Source organism: Embiotoca jacksoni, unplaced genomic scaffold (assembly GCF_022577435.1).
Source record: "Embiotoca jacksoni isolate LCO1_2020_lvr unplaced genomic scaffold, fEmbJac1.0.p SCAF_2, whole genome shotgun sequence".
NCBI lineage: Eukaryota > Metazoa > Chordata > Actinopteri > Embiotocidae > Embiotoca > Embiotoca jacksoni.
This window is the reverse complement of record NW_027185340.1, coordinates 20,561,092-20,576,462: the sequence shown is the minus strand read 5'-3', so window position 1 is coordinate 20,576,462 and position 15,371 is coordinate 20,561,092. Positions and strand designations below refer to the sequence as shown.

General features: G+C 39.3%; 1 protein-coding gene across 1 annotated transcript in view; it reads right to left on the bottom strand.

Annotated features, from left to right (window-relative positions):
• The window catches only part of pdia5 (protein disulfide isomerase family A, member 5), a 66,117-nt gene that overhangs the window by 31,279 nt on the left and 19,467 nt on the right, over window positions 1-15,371 (bottom strand). Inside the window, exons 4-9 of the mRNA XM_069154983.1 lie at window positions 12,572-12,655; window positions 12,376-12,421; window positions 9,201-9,293; window positions 6,659-6,719; window positions 4,454-4,521; window positions 1,720-1,811 (exon numbers count right to left, since the gene is read on the bottom strand). Coding sequence (XP_069011084.1) covers window positions 1,720-1,811; window positions 4,454-4,521; window positions 6,659-6,719; window positions 9,201-9,293; window positions 12,376-12,421; window positions 12,572-12,655 — 444 coding nt within the window. The remainder of the gene's footprint in view (window positions 1-1,719; window positions 1,812-4,453; window positions 4,522-6,658; window positions 6,720-9,200; window positions 9,294-12,375; window positions 12,422-12,571; window positions 12,656-15,371) is intronic.

Sequence of the window (15,371 nt, the reverse complement as noted above, 5' to 3'; positions counted from 1 at the left end):
ATGAGAGTGTTGAATGTGGAAATAGGGATGATAAAGCTTGAGCAGGAGGAACAAGAAGCAGAGCATATTGCCATCCTGGTGGCTGTATGGTTAGGGTCTGTAAATGACAGTAATGTCCATGTTTTGACCCCCCCCTCTCCTCTAATTTAAATGTCTATATCTCCACTACTGCAACAGAATGAGGGAACAACACAAAAATCATCTGAAAACACGGAGAGAAAGGTACTGAACAGTGTAAATACGAGTACAGTGCAGAGATGCTCCAGCTGCAGAATCTGCATTAACAAATACTATCAGTCACATACTCAGTCTCTGCTGTGTGTGCCTACAAGCTGTACAAACTGTATGCATATTCAGACATTAGGCCTGAGCAGTATACTCAAATTATTAAATTTGCCAACAGCATACATTTCTTCCAAACACTACATCGAAATGAAGAGGCCGAGCACTAAATCAATGTCACACGTGGCCTTCAGGTGCTTGTGAAGATGAAAAACGTAGGTACGGTATATTAAAAGCCTTTACTTAGTCGATCATGTTGGTAATTACAAATACCTACTTGTTTTGAGTCTCAAGGCAGTCTTTACACAGACGCAACACAAGTGAGTGTAGAAATTCAGCTGTATGGTTTCTGGAAAGAAAAGGAGGCTCCAAAATGACGCAGTGTTATCCAGCAAAAAAAAGATAAACCTGGCAAAGTTTCTGCTACAGTGCAATAATTTGCCATCCAGCAAGCCATGAGACAGTCAATTAAGAGCGAGTTAATGTTACTGATATTACCACAAAAGATGGAATCCAGTAAAAATGTTCCGTTTTAAATGCATTTCTCTTCGTTTTTTTTAACAACTGTGGAGTATTTAACTGCTAAATGATCCTTCTAACTCATAGATATCTTCTACATACAAACTGTCCTTCTTGGATCATAGGAAAACCTCGTTCAGGCTGCCTGCCCAAATCATTTTTTTTGTCATATCCAGATTGTATCCGGATTGCTTTGTTAAAGTGGACAGCAAATCGGATCCAAACCACATTTGTTGGTAGTTTGAAATGTGATTCAGACTTCTACAGATGCATCTCAGTCCGGACGCTCTGGTGACTCAGATTGTTGCAACAGTGCAGTTTTTTGTTGAAATGTCTAGCATTGCAATGTCTGAATCCCAGAGGAAAACGCCTACAACTACCAATGACAGGTAAGTACAAAATCAAACCAACTAAATCAGTCCAATTCAAATACCAACTTTTATGGACCGAGCTCAGTTCAGTTCACTTTCATGTAAGACAAAGAAAACTCACAAATCTTCACAATTGGAAGCTGGAACAAGGGAATGTTTCGCTTTTCTTTCTTCATTCTGTCAATTATGTATCTAACTAATCATTTAGGCTCTACTTCATTGCTAACCATACGGCATCCTTACAGCACCCACCTGTGTGTCCAGCTGCACCAAACATCCTTGACCCCTCATGTAAGTTTACATTTTCAAAGAGAATACCAGAGGATCCCAAAGTTTGTCAGAAATGTTCTCCTTTCCACCTGGTAGAAGCAACTTCAAACGTTGAGGTCCACTTCTGCGCGCTGCAAGTCTGCTGCCATCACGTCTGTCTGTGTTTAAGAGGCCCGGACTGCACTTTTCTATTTGAAGGGGCTCTATACTCTGATGTTCTGCGCTTTGGAAGTGAGGGATAGGCCTAAAGTGAGACGGATGGGAGGACTCGACTCACTCAAAGTAGCAGAAGGTTGGGTAGCCTTTGACGTTGTACTCCTGCTTGAGGCCATCAAACTCAGCCGGGTGCACATTCATTCCCGCCAGCACCTTGAAAAAAAAAAACATAAAATAAAAGGGAGAGTAAAGCGTTGTCGGGGAGGTGAAGACAAGTGAAGTCAGAGAGACAAGAATGAGAAAGGACATCAAACATCAAGTTATTCAACATCAGAAGGCTCCAAAATAAAATGATCGATGACTCCAAGTATGAAAGTAAACTGCACTGTAAAACAACACAGGTATAATGAATGTTGATTAAAGGGCTTTCATCAAACAATCTCATTTTGTCAGAGCTGAACTGATAATAGAAACCATATTAGGGGGGTAAAAAATTTCTGATATCAATATCTTGTCGGACATTTTTTTATATGTATATACAGTATATGTAAGCACACACTTTTTGCAATGATCCCTAAAATGTGGTTATCAAACAGGTTTGATACCTGAGACAATAATATGTAATGGAGGAAAGTTATTTTACAGTTTATTGTCCACAGTGACATAAATGCACTAAAACAGTGAACAGTGAGAGTTTTCATATTGGCGAATACCAGTCAATGTTTAAGCCAATATATGTGTGAAAAGCCAATATTGGCTAATAAAATTGTCCGATATCAGCTTTACTGTTCATTATCATCTTTTAATTGGCATTTTAATTTCAAAAACAGAACGCGAGACATTTGCTTGAGCCACAATGAAGTAGGCTAAAACCTTCGATGAAAAAAATACGTAATTGCTTTTAACAAGAACCATCTTTTATTGGGGTATTAGCTTGAATGCCAGCTACAAGATATAAGACATTAACAGTATGTATATATTTATACATGTTATGTTTAGTATTACAAAAAATCTGACCTTTCGGAGGTATCTTTTCATGTGTTTTTTTTTGGGTGGGTAGAAAGTTTGAGTCAGGAAAATATTTCACTCCAAACAGTTGGATTAAGAGATGTTAGATAAGTAGAAGGTGACATTTTCCTTTCTGTTCAGTTCAACTCAGACTTATATAGCACAATAATCACAACACCCATCATCACACTTATCAAAGCAAAGTCTTGTCCGTACTATGCCACAGAGCAATTCAGTCTTTTACCTGTTGACAGGTGATTTTCAGCTGAAAGAGTAAACACCTCTGAGAGGCATTTGCTTTACGGTCATGAAATATGAGAGAATATTGTGTTTTTCAAAGATAGCTGATCTCTAAGGCCTGTAATTATATGCAGAGTAAGATTTAGCCTCCAGAGACAGTTATCAGTCAAAACTCCAATCCCTCCACCACTGCTTGTAGGAAATGACATGTTAAAATATTCTTCTAATACAGAAATTCCTTTGATAAAACTCAAACAGCTGCAACTTTACAGGTTCCCTCTAAGTAAATAGTGTATAACACGCTGTTCATGACAAAAACAGCATGAAGAGTGTCCATGAGTCATAGTGTCCCTCAATAATATCCCTGCATGTCAAAACTGGTTATTTATAGTTATATATTGAGCAATAACGCTGAATAAACCTCCAAAACAGAAATGACACAATGAAAACAACTCCCCACATGAATCTGCGAGATTGTTTTTAGCTATATCAGCCTGTGAAGAGTCATTGGCACACTAAGGACGACGCCTCTACGCATTCCTCTGTCCACAACACTGAGGCGAGAAACGTGTGATATAACTTGGATGACCACCAGTTCAGTATACACCGGTAGTCTTTCTGCAATAACAGGCACACTCCCAAGCATCTATCCAAGACACACACACACACACACACACACACACACACACACACACACACACACACACACACACACACACACACACACACACACACGCGCGCGCACAAAATGCTGGACTTGTATGCATACTGCAGTTTCCAGTTGAGAGGTCTAAACATTCTCGACTTATCATGAAACAAACATCTAGTTGATTATCTTTCGGACTTCTTCCTCTGGTCTTTGAGAATTGTTTATGAGCACAAATCACTTCGGCCACTCACAGAGGCGTCTGGTTGCTTTTGTGGGTGCATCTCTCCAGTGCTGTGAACAGATCCCATCACCCACACCACCCACCCACTGATAAAAAAAACAGGAGGGAACAGGAAAGTTAAGAGGTAAAAACAAAGATTGGGCAAGTGAAGCTAACATTAAATCTATATAGATGTTGTAAACTTCAGATAGAAAGATTAGAGTCCTTAATTGTGTCTGAAGGCTCTGGCTTAAAACACATTTACTGTAATGCAGCTATATACCTTTACAATACAATAAAAGCAGAAAAACATTAAGAACAGATGACTAAGGAAGATCCGTCGGCCTTTGAGTGAACTATTGTAATTGCTGCGGTGGGTCGATGCAAACCAAAACGTAGTTCCAGCATAAATTAAGTCCAGCAGAGAGAGGATCAGAGCTTCTGAAAAGCGTGGCTGGGCTATTATCCGACTAAATCAAAACCTCTGGTGCAAAAGTTGATGAGCTATTGTACTTGTGAGAAGTTCTGCAGGATGTACAACCAGGGAAATCTTTCATTTAGGCCAGATTGGCAGCCTGTACTTTTGCAGCTTGCCAAGAAAAAACATTCAGATATTCACTGCCGCTGACACATCTCACTTAATCTGCAAATATCAGAGAAGAATGACTGTGGATCAGACATGGTTAATGCAATGAGACAGTGGACCAAGTGGTGGTGGTGGGGATTTAGCAGACTTACATATTTTCCCTTTGTCTCTGTGGCTGCTTGCTGAAAGATGGGCTGCATTCTCTTACAAACGCCGCACCCTGCAACCAAAATAGGAAACAGAACACCACAGGTTATTACGGAGAACCATCACTCTGACAACTACATGATCATGTACAGGCGGGGATGAATTTGTTGGCACGTTTCAATTAAAATAAATAAATAAATAAAACCAACAATTTTCTCAAAAATATTTTGAAACTGACAAAAGGAATTTTAGTCTACATTTAATAAAAAAAAAAATGTTGCTTTTGATTTTTAATTGAACAGAATATTGTAAAAAAAAAAACATAAAAATGGCATGGACAAAAATAATGGGATCCTTAGCTTAATATTGTGCTGCACAATCTACAGAGGCAATCACTGCAAACAAATGACTTCATTTGAGCCAGCAGAGCAAGCTTTTCCAGCTGGCTCGGGTTTGAATGGCGCCCTGCAGACTCTTTTCATGGATGTTTGGTAGGATGTTAGATCAGGACTCGTGGCCACTTCAGAGCCATTCAAATGTTTTGTTCCGAGTCATTCTGTGGTGGTTTTAGCTGTGTGTTTTGGGTCATAACCTGTTGGACGACACATGACCTGTGACCGAGACAGTGATTTCTAACACCGGGCAGCTCATTTTGCTTCACAATGCCTTGATAGTCTTCAGATTTCATTGGACCCTGCTCAGATTCAAGGAACCCTGTGTCACACGCAGGAAAGCAGCCCTAAAACCCGACTGAACTTCCTCCATGTTCCACAGCAGGTATTTTCTTCTTTTCTTGGAAAACTTCAACTTTTCATCTGGGAACACAGAGCTGATGTGTCTTACCCAAATGTTCCAGTACTGTCTGTCGAAAAGGACTTTCTTTCAGAGGCATTGCAGCTTGTCAATATACATTTTAGCAAATTACAGTTGGTCTTTTTTAAGTTTTTCTTTCAACAGTGGAGTCCTCCGTGGAACCCATTGTTCGAAAAAAAAGCAACCGAGACACTGATGTACCGAGACCTTAGAATTCAGCTTTTATTTAGTTGGACGTTTTCCTTTGTTCTTTGTCTACCATTACCACCTCCTTCTGTTCAATCTGGGGCTGATTTTTCTCTTCTGGCCACTTCCAGGCAGTTGGGCAACAGTCCCATAGACAGACCTTAAACTTGTTAATAATATTTGCAACTGTAGTCTCACGAACATAAAGCTAATTGGAGATGGTCTTACAGCCTTTATCTTTAATTTTCTTTCAGATCTTCTCAGGCAAGTCTATGCTTTGCTTCCTCTGGCCCATGATCAGTGTGGAGCATGCAATGATACTAAACAGCAGTGGCCTTACTCCATTAAAATAGGCTGAATACATGTTTGATAGTACAAAAAACAGTTAGTGTGAACCATAACCCAAATATTTTAAATTGTTTTCTGGGGCACCAACACATCTGTCAATAGCATTTTAGAATAATTCATTAGAATAGCACCTTCTTTGCTTTACTCTATAGCAAACTAAAGGCATGAAAGTATACAGGGGAAAACTGCTTTTGATTTCATCCCTTCTCAGTAGAAATTAAGCATTGTTTCAATGAGCTGTTAAGGGCACCGACAAATTCATCCACGACTGTATATGACTGCCAAAAGATTCCCCTTCTGCCAGGAGAATTTAATTTGTTCTTTTTTTGATAAATAGCAGCTTGCAGTTCACTATCTTCTGTAAAAGATATGATGTACTGAAAACCACAGACCACACTACACACACATGGACAAACCCATGAAAAGGCAACAATAGGAAACGATAATTAACTGGTAAAATTATTATTTGGTTTATCATTTATCCACTCAACAGATATTACTTGTCAACAGCTTTTTTTCTGTTTGATATGGTTGGAAATCAAATATCTTCTACATTTGGACAGTCGATTATAAAAACTTGCTTGTTTTGTATAATCAACACTTTGAGCTCTGAGAATGATTGATGGGCAGTTTTAACAATTTCCTGTTATTTTACAATTAATTATCAATTTAAAAATAAGTCAGAGCTTAATCAGAAAAGAAAATACTCCTTAGTTGTATTCCTATTGTTGATTCTCTCTCATCTAATGAAGAACCTTATTTAAAGTAAGTTAAAGATTATTTTCAGGAAAAGACTACTATCAGTTTCTCTAGGCGCCACTAGCTTACCACTTACAGTACAGTGTAATAATGAAAAGACTCACATGGAGCATAAAACATCATGAGGACCGGCCTCTCCTCTTTCTTCAGCAGCTTCCTGAAGTCCTTTAAGAGAAAGGGAGGGGAGAAGATGATTAAGATAGTGAATTATTTCTAATCAAAGCATATGTACAGTATATAAAATGGCTCAAAGTGTAATTGCTTAACAAATACAAGAAAACACATCACTAATGTGTTTAAAGCTTTGTGTCAATGATCACATGCAACAGTGTGATTCCTCCAATAGTTCACCCCAGGCTACATTTCCCAAAGTGTCTCTATTTAGCATACAGAGGTTTAAAATTATAAAGGCAACATTTTTTTTCTTCAGCTATTTATTTGAATCTGTGGAAGAATGCTTAACACTTGGTACTTCGTACAGTGCTCAAGGATATTTGGGCCCAAAGTCCGGTACGTTTGGTAAGTGTCAACATTGCGTGTGTTACCTGGGCACAATACAATGATCCAGGTCTGTTTGGAAGAGGCGGACTCAGGGCTGGATCAGTGTACAGCAGGTATGAAAGCTGGCTGCGCCAAAATCAGGAAGTGTACTGCTGTCGAGGCGATAACGTCAACATTACTGTACTGTTTGCATAGTCTGTATATAAAAGAGGACGTAGCTCTCGGGTCTGAAAAAGGAGACTCATGTGGAAGCCTTAAAGTGCAGTACCACCGAGGGCCAGTAGAGGCTGACTCCATAGACTTCCATTAAACTTCTCATGAAATACAAAGTCAATATGTTTTTTCCACAAGTCAATTTGCAGTCATTTGTTAAAGTCACTAGTTGTTATTAGTTTTCTGGTGGTTCATTTGAAAATAATCCGACCAATAATTAGACATTAGTGTCTGTTTAATTGACAGCCCTGTGGTGCAGTTTGGTTTCTGTTATCGGCGGGTGGGGCATAGTGTCCTCAGGTTTCCAATCGGATCGATTCGGATCCTCCCTTGCCTCTCCCCAACTCGCCAACACTTCTGGCTCCAAAGTAGCAAGATGGGGATGGCCGAAAACGTCATGTTTTAAAACATAAAAATCTGTTCTCTGTACCGCCGGTCTCAACAGAAATCTGCGTATGTGTGGCGATCTCAAGGCTTGCATCTGCTTCTTTGCATGACACATGAGGTTTGAAGACAGGCTCCCGTTGAGTGTTCTCCTTCTCGTCTGTGCACCCAAAATAAAAGCAGATTCCTATCGTGTATACAACTGCCATGTGGATGGTGACGTAAAGCGTATGCGGGTACAGAACATTCGTGTGATGTGAACGCTGGGAGCTGGGAGGAGGGAGACAATCATACTCGGGCACGGTACAGATTAATCGTACCTTGTGCGGAAGTGCCATTAATTACACGCCAAACTCGTCGCATCAGCAAAGAAAAGAAGGACTTTCTTCTTTAGGCAGCAGGTGGATCAGCAACCATGTACTACTTTCTCATCACCTTCATGAGCTCAGACACATCCAAGAAAAATACATTCAGCACAATCGTTGTGTTGACACCTTTAACAAGCCCTCAGGCAAGAATGGGCATGCAGGCGAGAACCGTCAGGTCTGCTGTTCATTATATTAAAGGGCTTTCAAAATGCTGGACGTACTCTAGCTATGAGGTGTTAGCTAGTCAGGATGTGGGTGAATGTGTTTGGAGGTGATTGATATGACTGCCATCTGACTTGGCAGGACGAGAGATGTCTGGAAATGTTTCTTGATCGTGTTAGTTGACCCCATGAACAAGTCTGAGCAGCTCTTTGATTAAAAAAGCCCTGATGTGCTGCTGATATGCATTTGTGTTGTGGACACACTCGGGAGCAGGGCTGCCAGAATGAAAATCTTCACAGTTCTTTTGATGCGGTTGAAATTCATTTACATGTTGTAGGTTTTTGAAGATTCAAAGCGTATTTCATGCAAAAGAGCCGATAAAAAAAAAATGGTGGGGTCAAATTTGTCATAATTTAATTTAAGATGTATTAACTGATTCAGATGTCGACTTGAAGCCTCCTTAAGATCAACAGCCATTTTCGCTGTCATTACTGCATTACGCGGAAATACAAATTCAACGTTTCCTGTATTATTTCAAATCAAAAGCTTTCTAGCGTTTTATTAGACAGAAACCCCTCATTTCTTAAAAAGACTTTTATTGTAAAACATTTGCAGGAAACCACATTTAAGATCAATATCCAAAACAACCGTTGAGAATAACAGAATTCTCTTGTTGACTTTTCTTAAATTAAAGTGATGGAAATACATATTATTGATGTGCCACTGTGGGAGCAGTGGTTGCACCTTAGAAACGAGCCATCCACGCCCCCATGTGTACTCTCGTAAGCGACTCGGCATACGCTCGTGCATGCGCATCACATATGCGCTCCATTACTTCAACAAGTAGCACTACAACCCTGGAAACACTGCTGCGGCAGCTACAGAAGCTAATCACACCCTCAATGGGAAAGTAAAGGAGCGATGGACCCCTCATAGCATCAACTAATTTATCTCAGTTTATAAATAACAGTAACAGGATGTCTTTGGCTCACAAAAGGTGGCTTCGGTCACGACTTACTTTTTCTGTCTCTATGTGGATGACATCTTTCGCCTCGGGGTTCTCCTCCCACAGCGGGGGCCCTGAGGGGTCTTTCAAAAATGCCACCATAGACTGAAAAGGAGGACAAACAGAAAAAGACAAAGTCAGAATGATGAATCTGTGACAGTCTGTCTAAACAAAGGCGACATTTAAATCACACGACAACTCGTCGCTGGCACAAAATAATCCTGTGAACAATAGGGGGTGACTGCTGACGATTTACGTGAGCACTGTCGCTCCTAAATTTAGCTCAGGCAGTGCTGTGGGCTGCACCAGATGGAAACTCGTATAGATGAATATGTTCCTGCATCCACAAGGTGTAAGAGCTATTTCAGTAACTTTAAGTGTCGAGTAATGGGCTCGGTAAAGCTTCCTGTAAATATAATGAACCATATGTCTGCGGACGCAACAGCAGGAAATATTTCATTCAGCAGCGCTATAACAATAACGTGTGGACACAGAAGGAATGTTTGATGATCTACATGTTATTATCAGGACTTCTTTATGATGGAGACTTTGGGTGTTTTATTGTTTCTGAGGACTTCCCATCTGTCAAGAGGAAGAAATACAAACACAAGCAAACACAGTAATAAAATCCTGGCAGTGAAATACTAAAGAGTGACAGCTGCCAAATTTCCTTCTCTCAAACTTTTATTAAAAAACAATAGAAGACGTCACTGCTTCAGACTTTAAAAAACTGCATTAGGGCTGAACAGTTTATCTTTTTTATATCTAAATCATAATTACATTTTTAAGAATTAAAAAAAAAAACATTTTAAATTATAATCTACATGACATGTGACTTATGAGGAAAAAGGGTCAAGTTTTAGTCATCCATCAATATCTGTTATCTTATATAACTGCAGCCAGCAGGTTTAGTGCGCTGTAGATAATTAAAGGCAGCATTAATTCTTAACTAAATCGACCGAACTGAATGATGAAAGACGACTCTTGTGTGATCTCTACAGCAATATGATGATTAACAGGTAACAATCTGGATGTTTTGATTTGTTACAGAATCATGGAATACCAGATGGCATTGTGACATCATCAACAGCTCTGGAGGCTATTAAGTAATGCAGCTTGCTATATGAGTCTAGAATGAGTTTTGGAGGTAGCTGAAACACAGTTCTGTCAACAGTTTCATTATCATTGAACCTTACAGTTGGGTGTGACTCACCAGCAGTTTTTCATGATAACAAATGTAGTATCTAACAAATATAAAGATACTATTTTAATGATCTAGGTGTGCGGTCTGAAGCTCATTGCTCAAGTGCATTTAGGACGAGCAAAGTAAAGTGCATTGTTTAAAGAGGTTGTAGTTATAGTCTCTTACTTAATTTAAGTTGTGTTTTGGGCATAATGTGAAATAAACCAAGTAGAATGTCATCTCCCATTCCTTTTAAGAGCCAGCTGTGTTTGCACCTTGGTGGATTGCGATGATAATGGTGGATTTGCCATGTGGTAGGAAAGAACGTTTATATGCAGAGGAAGCAGACCTGCTCGTACACAATAATAAACTTTCACATTGCTACCTTTTTAATTCTTAATCTTTGGCATGTTTGAGCACTGGTGCATGTCCCTGCGAGTGCATCAGGCAGAGTGTATGAGCACCCACCTATGTAGGTGCATATCTAAATAATGTGCCCTTTAAATAAAAGTAAAAACCTGCAGCAGTGACTGAGCACCAGATTTCTGTTGGTCAAAGGTGCAATCACTTCCTGCTGCCTCAAGATAGCAATGTGCCTGACCACACCTCATTTGAAGACCAACATGTCAATTGGTACTCAGATAAGTGCAAGTACATTTGCTATTTAAGCAACATGGGTGCTGGATAGGAACTTGAGAACTGGACCTTGGCCTTGCTTTGTGCTGGGAGTAAAGTTGAGCACATTGCTTTTAATTAATATCACACAAAAAAAACAACAGAATAATATCAAGGCAGCATATGACAGTAGCAGATTTTTTTTAGTAGACTTGCACTTTCCAATGTCACCTTTTGGCTGATATGAAGAACTAGTTTGCAAACGGATGATTATTTACACATCTGGAGGTTTTGAATGAATTCCTCATCTTCAGCTCTATGTCTCTGTTCCAAGTCATGAGGGAAATATCTGATTCTTTAGTCACTAACTGCTCCACTCTGCTCACCAGCCGGTCCCTCACTGTGTCTGTCTGCTGCTAGTGGAGAGTGGGTTTTTAGAGCGTTTTCTCTGAAAACAACAAACACCCTGCTGTGGCTGAAAGCAACACGATGAGAGCCGTGAGAGCAAAACAAAAGAGGAAAGTTGCGCGCTGGACAGATAAACAGTGAGCTGAAACTCACTATGAGGCTCAGTAAAGCTGGGGGGGGGCTGCAGATTCACGTAATCACTCTCTGCAGGTTCATGAACACAAATGATGGGTTTCACGCTGTTATTAAGACATAAACTGTAATAATAACAACATAAGATATCCCACTAGACACAGCCTTAGTTCTTTCTAACTCATAACTGAATTATTAATGTCGAAAACAAACAAGGTTACTTAAAATTTGACCTCTATTTAAATAACTGGTTTAAAAAAGAAGAACCACAGAGGAGCTAAACACTGTATTTGACCTTTATTCATTTGAAAGAAGATATGATGAAGGTGGGAACAAACCTATGTGGGCCATCAATGCTGGAATTTAATTATACGCCACAATCAGCTTTAATTACAATCAATGTATTAGTCAGAGAAATTACATTTACAGTGCATCTGGAAAGTATTGCCAAAAGGCTGTGAATACTTATGTACATGTGATTTGTTCGTTTTTGATTTTTAATAGATTTGCAAAGATTTCAATTTTTTTTATTTCACGTTGTCATTATAGGGTATTGTGTGTAGAATTTTGAGGGAAAAAAAAATAATTTAATCCATTTTGGAATAAGGCTGTAATATAACAAAATGTGGAAAAAGTGAAGCGCTGTGAATACTTTCCGGATGCACTGTATATATTTAATCTAAAAAAAGGGTGAAGTAACTCTTATCTGACTAAATGAATGCATTAAATAAAGACAGTGGGTTCAAAGGGAGACATTAATAAGAATGGTAAAATAAGTACTACTAAACATGTGATTATTAATACTGTGCTGCACATGTCAGGAATGCAGGAACGCAGACGAGCACTCACCTTGAAGGTAGCCGGCCTGCTGTACTCGGTGTGGAAGGAGCCGTCTCTGCAAGACAACACAAGGCCCAATGCTCACACCACCAGGAGTACACGGTGAATAACGGACTTCCTAAACTGCAAACACGCTTTTACTCTCCAAAAAGCACTGAGGGGTGGAAAAAGTGCGTGACAGCCAGCTGGGTCTCTGGTTACTCACTTGTAATGCAGCAGCTCTGCCCCTCTGCGTTTGGAGCTCGGGTCCACCTTCACTTTCTTACAGAGCTTACGGCCCTCTGAATCTCTGTGAAAGAGAGTAAAATACAATGAAAGGAACAGTCAAATTTTGAAATAGTCTAAAGCAATAACAATTACTTTGCAATCATAAAACAGGAAAAAAAAATACAGACAAAATGATACTGATGAAATTGGCTGACATTAATCACCCACTGAATAAAACATATAAAAAAAACATAAAACGTTTCTCTGGCACTTTAAGCCTCAAATAGCCTTGTATTTAATTAAAATTAAACTGGATATACAAACAACTTTTAACTAAATAATAAGTAATCACCAATAATCTCTTGAAACAGGTCATCAATGAAACGGATCATTTTTCAAAAATTCTGATCCTTTTTCTTCCAACAAAAGAGCTCATTTAAACTTTTTATGTGTGAAACTGTTGATATAGGAGAACATGTATTGGTTGAAACTCATTTTATCAAGGCATCTTTGAATGTACTGTATTAATTGCACTTCTACTTATAATACACACAATCATTTAGTTCTGTAACTAAATTACTCTGTTCAGTCATTAATTTTTTTTCTACTGCCACCAGTATTGAATGTACTTATTTCTGTTTAAGATTCTTTGCCGATGTTTTTATTTGTTTGTCAGGATAATTTTTTATTACGACTTCACTGAACTGAATTAAGATGAGAAAGAGCGACGATGCTCCATGAGGACATGACTGCATTAACCTTTCATCAGATCCATCCAATCACATGTACAGTTTTATTCAAACAAGGTTCCTGGCTCCATTTATTAGTTGCTCTGCTATGTACAGTGTGTCAGCATACAGGCATTCTGTTGTTCATGGCTTATTTCTCTAATTGAAAAAAACCACAAAAAAAACACACTTCACACTTGCTATATGAAGCATTTTCAGCAAGTACTCTTCATCTTTAATAAAGAGTGAGGAAAATATGCCTTAATTTAAAAAGAGGTGGATAGAAGGTCCCATGCGACCAAATTCAATGAGGTGGAATTTAATTATGGCTCCCAGACCCACAGCACACTGAATCCAGTACTGTATACAGTGTGTTCAGAGTACTTTTTCATTTTATGTCATATATATGTGTCTGTGCATGTTTTGACGGACAGTATTTTAGTTAATGAATGTGTGCCTAACGCCACATTCGGCTGACTCATGGTGGCAGATGGCACCAGTCAGGGCACACCAGGAGCAGATGTGACCTCGACACGTATTTGAAGATGATGTGCAGTCACCTGATTCAAAACCATACTGCTGCCTCTCACTCCTTCAAAAATAGTCACATGAGACTGTGAGGCAGAAAAGTATTCAAAAAGCTGCAGCAACATCTATCATGTCAAGGAAACCAACAAACTTGTGAAAACTAGACAAGGCACCATATTTATCCATCCCGATTTTTTGGGATCATTGGTGACAAGGAGGCCATGAAGGGTATCTTGAAAGAAACCCTCATGGCCTCCTATATTATATAATATAAAATATAAAAATAAAATAGAACTTGGTTGAACACAGCTGCGGGTCAATTTGATCCGAGGACAGCGGGAGGGTTAAACAGACTTAAGGAAATTATTTCCAAAAATATAGGTGTTTTTTTTGTAAGCTGTCATGTATTACGACTTTTTACTATTCACAGTTTATGTAAAATACAGCTGATTCTGAAGACAGGGAAGAAGTTTTCACAACTATGGAAACATGTTGAAAGCAACAATGTGGAGCCTTTCTTTGAAATTTGATCAGAGAGTGCACTTTAAGCATTGAAATACTTCAGAAAGCCGAGAGCAATAGAGCAATGAGTCAGGTGAAGTGTTGTGTGTGCAATTTACATTTCAAGAGGATCGGAACTGTTGAAAACTGAAAAAGGCAGATCGGGTCAGGTAACCAGGTGGGCTTTCTTTGACATTTGCATGTTTTTTGTGACATTCTGAGGCGTTTGAGGAAAAACATTTGTTGAAAACCACCTGAATTTAAGCAAGTATCTCACCCACAACAACACAATCGTTACCGGTGTTGGACCCTCCACAGGGATTTGGCTCCCTGCTACTTCTTTCTGTTCCCCAAAATGATGTTCAAGTTGATGGGTCGCCGTTTTGACACAGTGGAGCACATCAAGCGTGAAATGCGGATGGTGCTTTAGTCAAAGTCAACTTTATTATCAATTCACCATATGTACAAAACATAGAGCGATCTAAATATAGTTTCTCACAGTCCCACGGTGTGCAAAGTAAAAAGATAAAACAAAAAAAGTATAAATACGTAACACAGCAAAATATCCAGGGAGGGTTCCAGGTATGAGAGGAGCGCTGGGAGAGCGGTGTAGTAAAGCACAGGAGGAATACTTTGAAAGAGAAGGCGGCTACATTTAAATCGGGTACGGTTTTTGGTTGGAGATTCGGTTCTCCAACATGACAAGCCTGCACACGGCACGTTAAAAACACGCAAGTTTCTCAGCCACAACGACACAATCGTCCCTCCCGACCAACCACCCTGCCTACAACTTTATTTTTTAGTTTGGAATTTGGAGTGCACTCTGCTCAAGTTTCAGGTCCATGTTGAAACTGCAAATGCACTTATATAATTGGCCATTAAACCATGTGTAACAGATTCTGAGGTTGATCAAGCGGCAAAACATGGAATAATAAAGTTATTGCCTTCCACTGCTCCGTGCACATCACTGGGCTGCGCTCCGTTCAGGTGCAACAAGAACAGTCTTACAGGAACTTTTTGATAACACCTGATACAAGGGAC